The sequence below is a fragment of the Aedes albopictus genome, chromosome 1 (assembly GCF_035046485.1).
Source record: "Aedes albopictus strain Foshan chromosome 1, AalbF5, whole genome shotgun sequence".
Lineage (NCBI taxonomy): Eukaryota > Metazoa > Arthropoda > Insecta > Diptera > Culicidae > Aedes > Aedes albopictus.
The window spans coordinates 280,440,426-280,458,668 of NC_085136.1; the positions used below are offsets into that span (position 1 = coordinate 280,440,426).

Consider the following 18,243-nt stretch of genomic DNA (forward strand, 5'->3'; position numbering starts at 1 on the left):
TGAGGTGACCTTTTTGTACACATACACACACACACACACACACACACACACACACACACACACACACACACACGCACACACACACACACACACACACACACACACACACACACACACACACACACACACACACACACACACACACACACACACACACACACACACACACACACACACACACACACACACACACACACACACACACACATACACACAGACATCATCTCAACTCGTCGAGCTGAGTCGATTGGTATATAACACTTGACCCCTCCGGGGGCTCTATCAAATTTTCGTTTTTGGAGTGAACATATAGCCTTTCGGTACACCTTGGTGTACGAGAAAGGCAAAAAGATTGCTTGAATTCCGGGATTAAATACAATCATACATTATTGAGAAAATGATATCTTGAAACGCACCAAAACTGGTACAAATCTCCAAGGGAATTATTTATTTGAGTTCAATTTTTACTAACAGTTTTCAGTCTTATCCAAAACCCCTTCCTTCAAAATATGAGCACAGATTATTATACTGAATAAGATTTGCAATAACACCATAGAAATACACAAAATATTGCGATGATTTACGGAAGTGCAAAAAACCGATGGTACGGATAGAATAGAGACCACCGGTGCGGAAAGGCGAGCGATCATTATTTTACTCACATGGAAACGAACGACCGATGCGAAAATGGGTGGATAACGAAATTAAAAATCGTTAACGACGTGCTGTTGCGTGTGTAGTGTTAAGCCCACGAGTGGGCTTGGTCTTACAACGGGCTTTTAGCTCAGTTGCGAAGACAACCGTGAGAGGAAAACTGCGAGTATGAGAGAATGAGTGAAACAGCATAATGGGTGAAAGTTGGGTGAGAGTAGGCATGAGATGGGTGTTGCAAATTAGTATTACGGTATTGGTATGCTTCGTTGGCATAGTCCCCTCGTTCGGCCTATCTCAATGTAAACCAAAAACTCAAACAAACACGCATAACTGGATATCGGAAAAGCTATGGGCAAAACAACTGTAACATTTCGTTTCAATTCTAGCACTTTGGAGCATTAAAATTGAATGAAAATGTCACTTTGTTTAGCTTTTGTAGGCACCATGATTCTTCGGCTTAGTGGGTAGTCCATAGTCTATAGTCTATGGCATGATTCTGGAACATTTCGAACTGACTTTTCAATAACTGAACATTTGATGCGACGGTCAAAGACGCTATTTTGAACTTGTATATTTTTTTTCAACGAATAATAGCTATTTTACAAATTGAATGTGGGCCGAATATTGAGGACATTTTTTTCACTATGTACCCAAATCTTGGCCCATCAGTAAAGTGACGTCAACAACACCGATAAAATGACATCAACAACATTGCTTGCGTAAGAACCAGAAAGAACGAACAGGAAGAAATATTTTGTGTGCGGTGACTGTAAAAATATAACACAATAATAGGATTGCATTGTTTTCGTTACTTAATTAAGAAAGAACTTTAGTTCAAGTGATTTATTTATAGTTTTTTTTGAAATTCGGCTCAAAAATGTAATTTAATAGTAAGATTGGTGAACAGAGATAATACTTCAGCAGAAATGTTTTAAAAATGAGTTGGAAAGTGGTTCTACACCCTAAAATGAAACAACACAGGCTTGTGTACAATGTACACAGGCTTGTGTACAATGTACACAGATTTGTGTACTACTAGATCAGCCTCCACCCCTGTGTCAAATGTACACAGTCACTTTTCTGGCTCTAGCGCTGGTATGGGAGCAAAGTTCATAACTAATTTTCTCTGAACGATGACATGCATTATCAGGAATCGATCAGTGCAAAAATAATTGTTAATTTTGTTTTCATGCCAGCGCTGGAGCCGGAAAAGTATATGTGTACATTTGACACAGCGGTGAGGCTGATCTAGTAAGGACTGTTCATTTTATAAAGAGGACAACTTTGCAAGGCTATAAAAAGAAAACGCGTAGTTCAAATTAGAGCAGCCTTTGTTAGTTGTTCAGTACATTATATTAGCAGATAATAACCATAAATAAATTGGTTTAAAATTATTGAACTTCATAGAAATGTGGCAAAGTGTTTCGAGAGATCAATTTTTCAATTCCCAAGAACTAAAGATAAACACAAAATTTCTGTAAAACATCGGTTTATCGTTTTTAATTGCAAAAAAGTGTTTGCCATGCTGAAGCAGTTTGAGTGATACATATTCTGGCAAAATATAAACCTAATCGGAACAATGGTTGTTGAGATATTAAAGTTACAAATTGGACTCGATTTTCAGAATAAAATTTATTTGTTAAACAAAAATGTATAAAATAATAAATTTTGAATGTTTTTAATGGATCTAGTCGAAAGTACTAATAATGCAATTTCAAATGCAGAAAACCGCTTCTTGATAGCATTGTTGGCTTGGTTACTGTGCTTCATTGCAGTTACCGGAGATAAAAACACTTCGTTCTATGAAGGTTCTTCTAAATAACGATGTACTCTATTGAAAATACAACGTAACATTGATGTCGAAAATAAAAATTAACATGTAGTTATTTTCAAATAAGGTATATAATCACATAGGGTCAGACCTTGCTGAAAATAAATAATGATAAGCTTCTCTAGAATCAAAAACTTGCATTTATGGAGCAAAAAGTATGCAATTTTCCATTATGGCCATCATTTAGTATTAAATTTATGATGAAAAATGTACTTTAAAGCATATTTTTCTTCGGTATCATTTAGAATGCGATTCTTTTCTATACTGGACAAATTTTGAACTGATTCCGTAGTGTTATTGCATCACTGGACTTAAATAAGTATTTTTTATCAATTTCATTGATAACAAGGCATCTCACTATATCAAGCTGTATAATGCTTGGTGTATTATTACTGACCAACTATTACACACTACCTTTAGAAGAATAGTATTGGATCCCAACACATTGAAAAGTTCATGAAAATTTTAAAGTTATGTATGTGGAAAGTTGTGTAGAATTTTGAGAAATGGGGTTTTATTGAGTTTTAACTAAAACCGCTTTAGTTCCATAACTAAGGACAATTTGTATAATGTTATATTTTTCCTACACTGTAGAATAGCTATGAAAGTTTATGCAAAAAACCGATAATGATTTTATTGAAAAATGAAAAAGATATCACACAAATAAGGTGTCCTCTTTATAAAATGAACAGTCCTTAGTACACAAATCTGTGTAACTTCTGTAACCGTGTAGTGCATGGAAAGCAATAGGTCAACGTTGTATCCACTAATAGGCCAATTTGTTTACCATAGACCAACGTTGCATACCATCGCATCGAATCTTTTCAACTTAATTAAGTAAATTCTTGTATATTTACGTTAGTTTACTTTCAATTGGTGAAACATGCATTGCCTAGAGTGTGTAAAAAGGTCAACACATTATTTCTAGTGCTATTAATTCATGAGTTATGGTCAAATTTGTCAAGCCGCCTTTAGGCCAAGGAATGGTACATATACCCTATATAACTGACGAAGTTGAAGGGGTAATTCAGCTGAATGTAAGTGTTTTGTGATTTGTAAATTGTATTGTATTTGTACTTGAATCAATGTATTAAATAAATGTATAATGTTTTAGGCGTCTGATGATGACCCAAGAATATTAGGTCGAAACGCGTCACGCAAAATAAGCTGTTTCCGTTATTTTCACCGATAATTGCCAAAAAAACCACATAAGAATGTGAACAGTTGAAAAACGAGAAGAATGCAGCATGGGCGAGAATACTGCAACACCGTACGAGAGCGAATGAGGCACGTTACAGACAGGCGCGGAACAGGCAGAACTCAGTCTTCCGGAAGAAGAAGCGCCAGCAGGAAGAACGAGATCGCGAAGCGATGGAAGAACTGTTTCGCGCTAAGGACACACGAAAGTTCTACGAGAAGCTGAACCGCTCGCGCAGAGGCTTGGTGCCACACGCCGACATGTGCCGAGATAATCACGGGAATATTCTCACGAGCGAGCGTGAGGTGGTCGAGAGGTGGCGGTTGAAGAATTCGTGTACTTGAGCTCACTGGTGACCGCCGACAATGACACCAGCAGAGAAATTCAGAGGCGCATTGTGGCAGGAAATCGTGCTTCCTTTGGACTCCGCAGAACTCTACGATCGAATAAAGTTCGCCGTAACACGAAGTTAACCATCTACAAAACGCTTATTAGAGCGGTCGTCCTCTATGGGCACGAAACATGGACCCTACGTACAGAGGACAAACGCACCCTTGGAGTTTTCGGAAACTGAAGGTGTTGCGTACCATCTACGGCGGAGTGCAGATGGAAGACGGGACTTGGAGAAGGCGAATGAACCACGAGCTGCATCAGCTGCTGAGAGAACCAACCATCGTCCACACACACACATGTCATCAGGATGTCGGATAGCAACCCGACTAAAATGGTTCTCGAGAGTCATCCGACCGGTACAAGAAGACGTGGAGCGCAGCGAGCTACAGTGTATCAAACAATTGTCCGTACAGCATTTTTTTGGTCAAAATAATTTTTTATTCAAATGTTTATAACTTTTTTATACGTCAATCATAAACGCTGAAATTTTGACCAATCATAAACCATATATTAAAGCTGATATTTTGTTCTTTATTCATAGGAAAAATCTACCTGGAACCTTCTGAAACAAATGGTTTATTAGTAGTCAAACACAAAACACAAAAATTAAACTGTTAGCCACAACAGCCCCTTGTATCAACTACCTCTATGGAAACCTAACGCGAATGAACAACGAGACAGAATAGGTAGGAAAAAAATAACAAATGGCAGAAAACCGACCGACGACTGGTCTATTCGTCGGTGATATTGTCGACTCACTCAAAGTGCAAATTTTCGAAGATTAATTAAAGTTTCATTGTGAAAAAGCTTAAGCTATATTAAAACTTATAAAACTACTTACTGATTAAGGACTAGAATTAGGACTAAAAGTTTCAGTTCTGTTGTGTGTAGATTAACTAGTATGGAGACTGAATTTGTAAACAAACCTATCCTAAAATATAAATTATTTGTTGTAGCTTTAAGCTGATCACACTGCAAGTACGGTGGATTGATTTTGCTGGAAGAACTCCGATTGAATCTGTCGCAACAAAAACAGTACACAAAAAATACATCCAAATCTTGATCATGGTATTTTCCAGCTTGAAATTAAGGAGAAACTACAAAGAATACAAACATGGCTGCCACAATGGCCGACTTGGTCCCCTAGTCACGTTTTCAAGAGCACCGATCTTGAAAATTCGTAATCAAAAGCTCTCCATTTGGAAAAGCTGCCTCTATATGCAAGTGAGCAAAGCCAGGAAAATCAAGTGCAGCTTGGTTCAATGCTTCTTTCGTCAAATTTGTGCCTCTATAGTTTGTATGGAGAATTGGAATGGGATTTCATGATGTTTCACCTTAACCTGGCTAGAAAATAGCAACATTCAAATTTGTAATGGTGGATGCTACACTGTATCGTAAAAAAAATCGATTTTAGTGTTACGCAATAAATGGGTGCTACCTAAAGCGGTATCCTGTGGAATTCCTCTAGGAGTTATTTCCAGGACTCCTTTAGGTACTCATTCCGAGATTGCTCATGAGATTCCTTTCTGGATTTCTTACTGAATTTATTCTAGGTTTTCTCGAGCAGTTCCGGGTTACCATTGGAATTTTCTTTCAAGTTTTCCCAGGAATTTGTTCCGAGATTCCTCCAGAAATTGTCGTGATTCCTTCTGGGATTCCTCAGGGTGATATTTCTGGGGATCTTCCAGGAGCTTCTTCAGAGATCTCTTCCGGAACTTCTTCAAGAATGCCTCCTGAGATTCTTCCGGGCGTTCCACGATTCCTCAAGAAATTCCTTCCAGGAATTAGTTTCGAGATTTCTACAGAATTCCCCTCTGAGGTTCCTCTAGGAATGTTTTCCTTTAGGAGTTTGTTACGGGATTCCCCCAGGAATTCTTGCTGAAATTTCTTCCAGAAATGCCATCTCGTGAAGAAACTCGTGGTGGTTCAAGAAAGAACATGAGAAGAAATCGAAGAAAGTGCTCCTCAAGGAATCACAGGAGAAGGAAGAAGTCCTAGAGGAATGTCAGAAAGAACTAATACAGGAATCACAGATAGCCTGGGTTAATAAAATGAATCGTGGAGAAATCCAAGAAGGAACTCCAGGAGGAAACCTAGAAGGAACATCTGGAGGATTCACAGAAAGAGCTCCTGAAGAAATTTCAGAGATAGAGTCCTCAAAATAGGAAACTTGGTACACCAAAACCTCTATTTAGGTAATGAGTCGGGACTGCCTAAATAGAATTTTTACCTAAATGGATTCATTACCTAAATGGATTCAGTCTATTACCTAAATGGAGTACAAGGGCAAAATTCCGCCATACTGAAAAATTATTAAATGTCGGGTCAAAGTCGGGTCAATTTTTATCGTATGTTGGGCCACTGTTGGACCAACATCGAACACCTGTTGGGTCTATATTGGGTTTACCGGCCGAAATAAAAACAGGTCAATGATAGGTTGATGTCGGGTATGACGTCATCAATGCTATGCTGAACACAATCAAATTCCATTTAGGTAACGTTACCTAAATGGAGGGACCTAAATAGATTTTACCTAAATGGATCTTACCTAAATGGAGGTTTGAGTGTAGGAACTTTCAGAAAAATCCTTGAACATACAGAAGGAACTCCTAATGAAATCTCTCTTCAAGGGGGTTCTATGCACGCTCAATTTCGAATACCGACGATGGTAAATTTTTGACGAAATATGACAGCAGAACACAGCAAAAATGGATTGTTAACCTTTTCGTCACTTTTTTGACAGCTGGTGGGCTGAGCCTCAGTAAAATCGATTACCGAAGCTACCGAAATAGTACTGCTGTTCTATTTTCGTCAAAAAAATACTGAACTTGCCATTCAGGCTTGAATATGTGAAGGACCCCTGGAGGTACCTCGAAAGAAGTTCTTGCAGGAACCTCCAGGAGTTCTTCACCATGAGTTCGTTTTGGGATCCTTAAAGGAACATCTGGAGGACTCCTGGAAAGATCTCCAGGAGAAATCTCGAAACGTGTAATCCTAAAATGGACTCCTACCGTGGTTTCTTCTAAGATTCCTCTATGGGTCATTCCATATGAAGTGACCGAGAAAAAGTGGAAACGTGTTATCGACCATCACGAATTTTGACCAAATTTTGTTGGAATGTTTGTTTAAATGGAGGAAGAAAAAATCCAAATTTTGGTGCCGATCGGATCACCCCTCGGCCCGTGGCAGCACCCCTCGTCTTTGCCAATACAAGAAAAATCCAAGTTTTCCCTTCCTTTTCTTAATTTATAGCTTTGAAACTATAACATATACACATTTGTGACCTACGGCTTTTGTGAAGAAAATTGTTGGAGGAATCCAGGAAAAATACTATTTTTTTGATGCAGTGTTGCCAAATATGTTATTTTTCAATTTTTAAATTTAAAATCGATTTATCGTCGAATGAGTATATTTTGATTTCAAAAACTTTGATTCCATCGTGTTTATCAGACATTTTCCAGTCGAAAAAGCTTAACTCCCCGAGGTCTTTTTGGCCGTTCCAGAGATACAGCGTTTTTTAGCTTGAAAACCGGTTTTCTCTAATATATAAAATAAGTCCAATTTACAAGTTTCGATAAGAAAACATTATTCGATGCAATTTAAAAGTGATTTGGACTGATTTAGACCAAGGAGAATAGAAAACTATGTAAAAATAATAATAGGACAGTGGTGCCAGTTTATCAATTATGGATTTATTAGAATGGATAACAATAAATTGCTAAAGTTTAAAATTTATGTATTATAGTCCTTATTTCAATTGAAATTCTACCTATGTAAACATTGAGGTTGACGAAAGTGTTGCCAGACATTTTAATTTTATAGTAAAAATCTATATGAGAACTTTTGTATCAAATCAAACTATCATGCAAGAATCATAATTTCCTTTTTTACAATTTTATTGCTATTGGCAACACTGAACCTTGATAGTTTTCGTTTGGTGTGCAACTTTTTATTCTTCGAACAAACCTTTAATAAGGGCAGTGGTAAATTCAAATGTTCACTGAAATTTATTCATGGTTCAGAATTACGCAAATTGGTTCCGACTGTTCTTGGTGTATTTTTAGGATTTTTAGCCTTTCAGTCCGATTGTGAGATTAAAAACAACCTTATGTTCTCATACTCCAACGCTTCGTATCGGATCTTGAGAAAGATCCCATACGGATCGAAACGTTGGAGTAAGAGAACATAATTTTTTTAAGTTATTTTTAGTCTCACAATCGGACTGAAAAGCCAAAAAATCCTAATAATAAGTTCAGGTTTTTCGTAACCATTCTGGATGACATGTTATGCCTTAACGTACAAGATTCTATTATTCCAACAAAATTTGATCAAAATCCGTGGTGGTCGATAACACGCGGTGTGTACACTTGGTGTGGAATGATCCCTATATATTTTTTTCTACAATTGACAAGGAGTTCTATCTGGGATTCATTTTAAGTGAGTTTCTTTTGATTTTTGTAGATGTTCGACTGTGAAATTGACTTCTTTCTATGGAGATTTCGGCATTTAGTCAAAGAAACGCGTTGATTTTCTTATCTCATCGCCAACGTTTCGATCCAGATGTTGGTATCTTCTTCAGGGCCTATGGTTTATTTGTTTAGACGCCAACCACAAATTACGTGACGCTCCAGTGGGAGGGGGGATATCATCGAGCATTACGGTCCACACAAAAATAAATTCGGGGTTTCATTCAAAAAAAAAAAGTTAGGGAGGGAGGAGCCCCCACCGGGTTCGAAAGATCCCGAATTTAGCGTTACGTAATAAATGGATGCTGCCTTAGTTAGGGATGGTTTTTACATACTTTACCTAGACTACACTTACTCGAAATTAACCAATTTGTCTGACCCCGTGTTCATCTCACGGTTGATTGTCGGTAACTATACAAATTAACCGTAGGCCCTGAAGAAGATCCCAACATCTGGATCGAAACGTTGGTGATGCGATAAGAAATTTCTTCTGATTTTCCTTCAGAAGTTGGGGCTTCTTTTTTCTTTTGAAATTTCTTAAGGATTTTGTTATGGGTTTTCGCCAGAAATTTTATAACTTCTCTGAGAGTTTCTTCTCGAGGGAGGGGGCATTGCTGGAGGAATTACAGGATGAATTGAAGTGGCTAGCTCCAAGACATCCAACGGCATTCCAGCCAAACTCATCCCTACACAGTACACATTTCTCGAACACCCCGACGTCGTGTCAATTAAGCATACATATTGGTCTATACGCCTACGGGTCTCCGGGTGGTTTCCCCGCCTTTGGCAATAGTACCAGGCTCTGCCGCTTCCAAACCTCCGAGAAAACTCCCTTGTGCAGGTATTTTTGCATAGCAGACCTGAACATCCCGGAGCCTCTGCAATAACTACTTTTAAGGCCGAGTTCGTAACTCCATCCGTACCTGGAGCCTTACCCACGCTAAGCCCCTAGCTGTCCTACGAAAGGGGGCCAACGACTCGAATCATGACGCGGAAAAAGTCCCTCGATGATCCCCTCCAAAATCTCTGAAGGAGCTATTACACCTCTTGTCTTGGCCATCACAATGCTTTAGTCTCTCTAGATTGTGCCGGTCACCAGTCGTGACGGCTAGTATTAGACGCAGTTTGACCATAATCTCAAGATGTAACGTTAAGGAAGGCTGCACTGGGAAAAGGTTGTATTGTTCTTGGAGATGGCGAAATCGATGAGTCGTAGGCCGTTTTCGTTCGTCAGCTGGGGGGCGCTGAACTTTCCAATCATTGTCGGTCTGAATTCCTCCTCTTGGCCTACCTGAGCGTTAAGGTCTCCTATGATGGTCTTGAAGTCGTAGTTTGGGCAGTGGGTGTAGGTACTAGAGTTGGAGCTGCACGTAGAATGCGTCCTTGTCATTATCAGTGCTTTCGGAGTGAGAACTGTGCTCGATTATTTTGCTGAAGTTAAAGGATCGATCCTTGATCGTCAACCTGAACAATCTTTCGTCGATCGTCCACCAACCAATCACGCGCTTCTGCATATCGTATGTTACCATGGAAGCTGTTCCCATCTGGTAGATGGTATAATTACCTCTAAACGTTTGTATCATGGATCATGTTCAACACACATCCTATGCTACGGTGCCAAACCTGCGATCCTAGAGTATGTCAACGAGTTTGCGGATGCTCCCGATGAAGTTGAGAAATCTGCAGCTCCGCGTACCGAGCTTGAAATCGCAAATCCATTGTCGTCCCTAGAGTCATCCCCTCCGGTATCGGATCGCATTCTTCTCTAAACGGAACCAATATAACTAATTGAGCTCTAACCTAACACTCTTCCCTCGAAGCAACTTAATTTCCATAACAAAAAGGCAACAAACTGGTGCATCTGTGCAAACTTCGTGAAACGCTATCCACAGCGATAGCGATTCCTTCGGATGATGGCTGTAACCTTCCGCGACCAGGTAATCCAGCTACCAGACGAAACCGACACCACCAGCTGCCACCGCAGGATAGGTATTCACAGATTGAACGCTGCTGGTTGCACCGCGGAACTGATTGGAGGAACAAAAGACATCCAATCCCACCAGGTAGTGGAAACAAGTAGAAGCTAAAATGACACACTAAATGGAATGGCTGCTGAGCTGCAACGGATTCACCACTATAGGTACTGTATCAGTCGGCGGTAGCAGATGCTACCACGACAACCGGCAGCACTAACCCGGGATATCTGGCGCGGGTCCGGGGCTTCTCGCTTCCAATTAGTTTTAATTGGATTGGATTGCACGACAAAAGACAACTCCGTTCTCGTTGTCGTCGTCGCCGTAGTCACGGTTCCTACCTTTCCCAACCCGGCCAAAAGAGCTTGATGAAGTGGTGGTGGTGAGATTGTTTCTCCCAGGTATACCGGGAGTACAGCAAATTAAGCTGATCCGGCTTAAGGTGTGATAAGACGATGAGGGAAAACAAAAACCAAGCCAACAGCATCAAAAGACTTTTCTCGTTTTGCTGTTGCCGAAGTCGCAGCCACCGCGCGTTTGTCTCCGGTGAAATGAGCAGATAATTTGCTTTTGATCTGATGACTAACTGATAAATGCGAGGGAGCATCTAACTCGGCTAGGGTGGCACGTGGTGGCGCGGTAGGAAGGGAATTAAAAACCCTGTTCCATCGGATCTACACTCCGGTGATGGATGGAATCTCCTGGAAATAACTTCCAGCTTTTCTGCTAATCGGATCGGAGGGCAAAGCCAGAATCTGTATTTGATGGGAGATCCGTGTCGGTTTCTGTTTTGATGCTAATTGGAAATTATTTGACTTTTGTCTGTCACGCTGCTGGAAGCGTCCTAAGTGATGAGAACGTGACTCAGTGGTTGGCCATGTCACTAATCTGTATGGGACAGAATTAGGATTCACAGAGGGATTCTATTTGCCGCGGATGAGATAAAATGAGATGAGACGGACTGCGGGGATGAAGTCTAGTGCTAATCTGATGCGTGTTATATTGGTTTACAAGTGCACAGTTTTGATTGATTTTTCGTCTCTAGTGAAGGCATAGCTCTTGGTATAGCTTGCTCTCATCATTTCCAAAAAAAAAATATAACCACATCACCCATCGTAAATCAGTTTCAAACTTTTCGTCCAAAGTAGGGGAACTTGCGTATTCTCGGTGGTTTTGTTCTATTCCTCATGGTTTTTTTTAAAACCTGTTGAACTTAAAGTTGGCCTCAAATCCTTTCCAACCAAGCTGAATACTATGACCAAGTTTCAGGCCATTTGGCAGTCAAAAAACCTCCCTGACGTAGAGAACAAACTTGCCGATAATACCCAAAGTCACCTTAGTAAATAAAATGTATGACTATTAGAGTGGGTCATCGTTTATATGGAAAAATGAAAAATTCAATGGTATCCCATCAGATCAAAGCTTTTTTGGTCCCATTTCAGGACAGAAATAAGTGTGCAAAATTTGGGCACGATCGGTTATGTCTACGTTTTGCGCATCGCGTTTGAAGTTTGTTGGGGTTTTACATGGGAAAACAGCCTTTTTTGCATTTCTCTCGTAACAAGCTCGAATTTTTCTAAAACCGTGTAACCGATAAAGTGAAAACATAGCCTAGGGTGTTCTGAAAAACTTTGTCGAAGACCGCGAAGTGATCTGATGCTTATGAAAAAAGTTATAGCGTTGGCATTGCTTGGCGAAACAGCATGATTTTGTTGCTATTGTTATTCCTTTACATGTTAAAATATAAACACATGCATGCGGTTCGTTGGTTATAACTATTTTTACAAGCATCGGATCACTTTTCGGTCTTCACCAAAGTTTTTCAGAACATGCTAGGCTATCATTTTACGATATCGGTTAATAAGTTTCAGACAAACTTTTTCAACTTATGGCTAAAATGCAAAAAAGTATGTTTTCCCATACAAATTTCAATTGCAATGCGCAAAGTGTAGATGCAACCGATCGTGCTCAAATTTTGCACAGATACTAAGGAACCGAAACGGAACCAAAAAAGCTTTGATCTAAGAAAACGGTTCCGATGACCCACACTAATGACTATACTGGAAAAACTTGTAATTAGAAGGCACGAAATAACAAATTGAGAGATGAAACTTATGAAAAAATAGCGTTCTGGTGGGATTCAATCCAACAACTTCGTATTCGCTAGACCGGCGCTTTAACCAACTAAGCCACAGAACATGTAACGATTGTGCGGAATTGAAAGCCAAACTAACTCTGAAGCCACACCATGAACACTCCTGTTTCACAAATCCATCTCTCTTTCGGCTTAGATGCCAATCCACAACACACTCGCATTTGTGGCCACTATGGCTTTCTACAATAATTCTTGTCTCAAAAAATCGTTTGTTCTAATGAAACACCATGAAACCCACATGGAGATGTAATAAGACGCATACATACATTTTTTATCCCAATCTTACATGGATCCATTCCCTTAACCCGTTAACGCCCAAGGTATCTCACAATTAAAATCTACATCAAAATTTGTAATCAACAGTCAAGTTTTAATTAAATATACACAATTTCACGAAAAAATGGAAGTGTATGGTATAGACAATACGCGACGCGACACAAGACAACACTTATCGTTCTTACAATCGTCAAGAAAAGATTTAAAAATTACCTTTTGTCGACCGGTTTCGGGCGAGATCTAGCCCATCTTCAGGACAATGTCCGACTGACTGCGTTGTGTTCGTACGTTGTTCGTATACGTCCAAAAGAAGAGAAATTTACTCTATCGTCAAGTCTGCTAGGTCGAAGAGACACGATGCGATGGGAGGGTCATCCTCATTCATCAATTGCTTTTTCGACCCTGTGATGAACATGGACTCCCATGCATTCAAATGCGAAGATTTGTTGACACATTTGAGCAGTTTCGCTTCTTCCCAGTTGATGTTATGATTACTGCTCGCTGTATGAACTGCCACGCTGGATTCGTTTTGTTTGTTTGTGTCAACGGCATTCTTATGTTCCCTGATTCTGGTTTTGAATTTCCGGCGTGTCTGACCTATGTAGACAGCTGGACAGTCCCTGCACGGAATTTCATAAATTCCTGACTGCTCATCCGGGGGAACCTTATCCTTCAGATTGCAAAGTAGTTCACGTAACGTGTTGGCGCTTTTGTGCACTACTTGCAATCCATGTCGTTGAAGCTTCGATTTTATTGGGTTGGTTACTTTAGGGTAGAACGGTAAGCTAATCCTTTTTGTTTGTCCTGCTATTGGCTCCAGCGTTGTTATGTTCTGACGGTGTTTTTTGCGTTTGTGTTTTTGTAGAATTTTATCTACGAAAGTTCTGTTGTATCCATTGACCTCGGCTGCAGCATAAATTCGATTTTGTTCCTCCTTGAATTCTACGCTGTCCAACGGTACATTGTAAAGCCGGTGAGCCATAGAATGGAAGGCGGCTTGCTTTTGGGCACCAAAGTGGTTGGAATCGGATGTTATGTACCGATCTGTGCTAGTTGGTTTGCGATAAATCCCAAATTTCAGAGTGTTATCCTCGTCTCTGCTAATCATCAGATCCAAGAAAGGCAATTTCCCGTCTACTTCCTTCTCAACCGTGAATTTGATCGTTTCATGTTGTGAATTTAGCATGCTAAGTGTCTGGTCTACGTACCGTTCCTTCACCGGGGCGAAAACATCGTCTACGTAACGCCACCACACTCGGGGAAAAAGCTTCTGTTTCTGGGCTTCATTTTCTAGATCGCTCATAAACAAATCGGCCAGAAGTGGTGAGAGCTTACTACCCATGCTCAGGCCGAAGGTCTGTTTGTAGTATTTTCCCCGGAAGTTGAAAAAATTTTGGTTCATACAGACCTTAGCAACAGAGAGATAAGCCTCGATGTGGTTCAGCGGCACTCGGCACCGTTCCAAGTGTCGGCGCAGGCTTTGTAGAGCTTCAGTGGCTGGTACGCTCGGAAATAGAGCGGCGACATCGAACGATACCAGAATTTCACCTCGTCGCAATTTGAACCCCTCTAGCTGCTCAACCAAATCCACCGAGTTTTTAACACCTTTTCCATGCTTCACAGGGTATTTTCTCATTTCTTCCACTAGCCACGCTGCCATTTTTTCGGTAGGGGTACGGATGTTGGACGAGATCGGGCGCATACCTACCGGATTCTTATGAATCTTTGTTAGGCAATACAAGGATGCCACCGTCGGGTTTGGAACATGGAACTTTCTTTCCAGCCTGTCTTCGCCCATCAAGTAAGCTACCTTCTTCCGAACATGATTCACTTCCTCAACCATTCTGTTAAGAGGATCTTTCGGCTTTCCGTTTTTGAAAGTAAACTCTTCATACGGACCGGCACTGATCATGTCCCGAACGCGCGAGTCGTAATCTTCTCTATCCATAATCACTACCGCGTTCCCCTTATCGGCACGAGAGTATATCACATCACGAGATTTCAACAGACGGATTGTGCACCACGTATCGAAGTTGGCGTGATTTTTGTTCTCCTTTTTGCTCGCCGTTCTCACTATACATTCCTTAACACTGTGACGGGTGGCTGCTTTATACGCGTGATTCTCGAACTGAATGGCACTTTCGATATTGCTCACGATATCGGCAAGGGGGGCACACCGGGGGGAGATAGCAAAATTTAACCCTTTGTTGAGCAAATCTAGCTCTGCTTTCGTAAATTGGATGGAAGAGAGGTTCGCTACGAAATTGTCTATCGTTCGCGGTGCACTTTTCGTTTTCATGGGTGCCTGTGTGTTTTCGAGAGATCGTAGCTTTTGGCGGTGTCGTAACTTCGTATCGCGCACTCGTTTTTCTAGATTGTGGGTAACACTCCACAACGCCGCTTGCCAGCATTCTTTCTTCTCTTCATCACATCTTCGCGGGATACACTCGGTTACAGTATGGAATTCCACTTTTTGCAGCAATTGCAAATGGAGTGGATATAACTGCTCTTCGACTTCGGACTACAAACAGACCTTCGGCCTGAGCATGGGTAGTAAGCTCTCACCACTTCTGGCCGATTTGTTTATGAGCGATCTAGAAAATGAAGCCCAGAAACAGAAGCTTTTTCCCCGAGTGTGGTGGCGTTACGTAGACGATGTTTTCGCCCCGGTGAAGGAACGGTACGTAGACCAGACACTTAGCATGCTAAATTCACAACATGAAACGATCAAATTCACGGTTGAGAAGGAAGTAGACGGGAAATTGCCTTTCTTGGATCTGATGATTAGCAGAGACGAGGATAACACTCTGAAATGTGGGATTTATCGCAAACCAACTAGCACAGATCGGTACATAACATCCGATTCCAACCACTTTGGTGCCCAAAAGCAAGCCGCCTTCCATTCTATGGCTCACCGGCTTTACAATGTACCGTTGGACAGCGTAGAATTCAAGGAGGAACAAAATCGAATTTATGCTGCAGCCGAGGTCAATGGATACAACAGAACTTTCGTAGATAAAATTCTACAAAAACACAAACGCAAAAAACACCGTCAGAACATAACAACGCTGGAGCCAATAGCAGGACAAACAAAAAGGATTAGCTTACCGTTCTACCCTAAAGTAACCAACCCAATAAAATCGAAGCTTCAACGACATGGATTGCAAGTAGTGCACAAAAGCGCCAACACGTTACGTGAACTACTTTGCAATCTGAAGGATAAGGTTCCCCCGGATGAGCAGTCAGGAATTTATGAAATTCCGTGCAGGGACTGTCCAGCTGTCTACATAGGTCAGACACGCCGGAAATTCAAAACCAGAATCAGGGAACATAAGAATGCCGTTGACACAAACAAACAAAACGAATCCAGCGTGGCAGTTCATACAGCGAGCAGTAATCATAACATCAACTGGGAAGAAGCGAAACTGCTCAAATGTGTCAACAAATCTTCGCATTTGAATGCATGGGAGTCCATGTTCATCACAGGGTCGAAAAAGCAATTGATGAATGAGGATGACCCTCCCATCGCATCGTGTCTCTTCGACCTAGCAGACTTGACGATAGAGTAAATTTCTCTTCTTTTGGACGTATACGAACAACGTACGAACACAACGCAGTCAGTCGGACATTGTCCTGAAGATGGGCTAGATCTCGCCCGAAACCGGTCGACAAAAGGTAATTTTTAAATCTTTTCTTGACGATTGTAAGAACGATAAGTGTTGTCTTGTGTCGCGTCGCGTATTGTGTGTGTCGTGTAGTTCTTACGTTAGTGCAACTGTAAAGTAAATTGTGTATGGTATAGTTCCAAAAAAAAGTCTTCAATGTCAGTCCACAACATCTGATAACTTTTTTTCCAGAACAACTTTTATTCTCTCGTTTTTATCTGATCCGTACTAGAGCGGGGTCGTTTCCAATCAGAATTAAACGATTTCCAATCGGAATTGAACAATTCTTATTGGGAATGGCCCCGCTCTAGTGTCAAAATTCTCGGACCGCGATGAATTCGATTCATCGATGGATAAATCCATAGATTCAATGTACAGGGGATGGCCAAAATGTTTGGGATAGGCAACTTTTTTTCTCTCACAAAAAAAAATCAACATGCTGTAACTTTTCATAGAGTGCATCAAAAAATCTCAAATTTTGACTATTTGTCAACCTATTATATGTGCATCATTGGTACAAATTTGGGCTGGATTGATTAATTTTTCGTGAAGTTAGAACCGTTCGCGTAAAGCACTATTTTTTAGACAACTATTTTTTGAACTGTCATAACTCGGAAACCAGTGAACCGAATTGAATGAATTTTTTAACGTTTATGAACAATATATTGATACTTAATACAACGTTATAAAATGTAATGTTTTCTCACGGCGAATTAAGTTATACAGGGTTGAAATTTTTACCCGTATAGAGGAAAATAAGTCAAATTTACAATACCACACAAAAATTATTAAATGTGTTCTTCCTTTAATCTAAATAGGCTCTAATATATCTGATTAGAGATAATTTGAGAACAGAAGTGGAAAATCTTTGGATATCAACACTAAAATTTATTGACATTGATGTAAAAAATATACATTTTTTCGAGAAAAATCCAAAAAGTGTCAATCCATGATAACTTTTTTCAACGTTTAAAAATTACCTATGTTTTAATAGTTTGTGAAGCATTTACATATTGTTAGTGTACGTTCAAAATTTCATTCAATTCGGTTCACTGGTTTCCGATATATGACAGCTCAAAAATGAGTTGTCTAAAAAAAGGTGTTTTACCCGAACGGTTCTAACTTTGCGAAATATTAATCAATCGAGCCCAAATTTGTACCAATGATGCACATGCAATAGGTTGACAAACAGTCATGATTTGAGATTTTTTGATGCGCTCTATGAAAAGTTATAGCATGTTGAACTTTTTTGTGAGAGAAAAAAAAGTTGCCTATCCCAAACATTTTGGCCATCCCCTGTATCTATAGTCTATTTTATGAAGCTAGTCAAACGACAGAAGTACGCGCTCTGATGTTTACGTTTTCAATCATCATCCGGTTGATGATGGTTAATGACTGCGCGCAAGTCAAGCTTAGTTTTTGAAACTGGCTAAAACAATAATAAGAAATTTTTATTTTTTTTTTTGCAAGTTAACGAGTCAATCGCAACGAAAAAAAGTACCTGATTAAATATTGAGTTTTGTTTTGCTTTTACGACAGCTTTTGAGCTTATTTTGGCTCAAATTTCTCATATCTCCAATTAATCGAACAAGTACCTTTTCAAAAATTACACGATATTCCAGCAAAACAAAC

The 18,243-nt window shown here is 40.1% G+C and overlaps 1 protein-coding gene across 1 annotated transcript; it reads right to left on the reverse strand.

Annotated features, from left to right (window-relative positions):
- Positions 1-11,189: 11,189 nt before the first annotated feature.
- Positions 11,190-15,245, reverse strand: LOC134291887 (uncharacterized). The gene is made up of 2 exons (XM_062860261.1): positions 13,848-15,245; positions 11,190-11,270 (listed from the first exon to the last, which is right to left on the reverse strand). Exons 1-2 carry the CDS (start codon positions 15,243-15,245, stop codon positions 11,190-11,192), a joined length of 1,479 nt encoding a protein of 492 aa, XP_062716245.1.
- Positions 15,246-18,243: the final 2,998 nt, after the last annotated feature.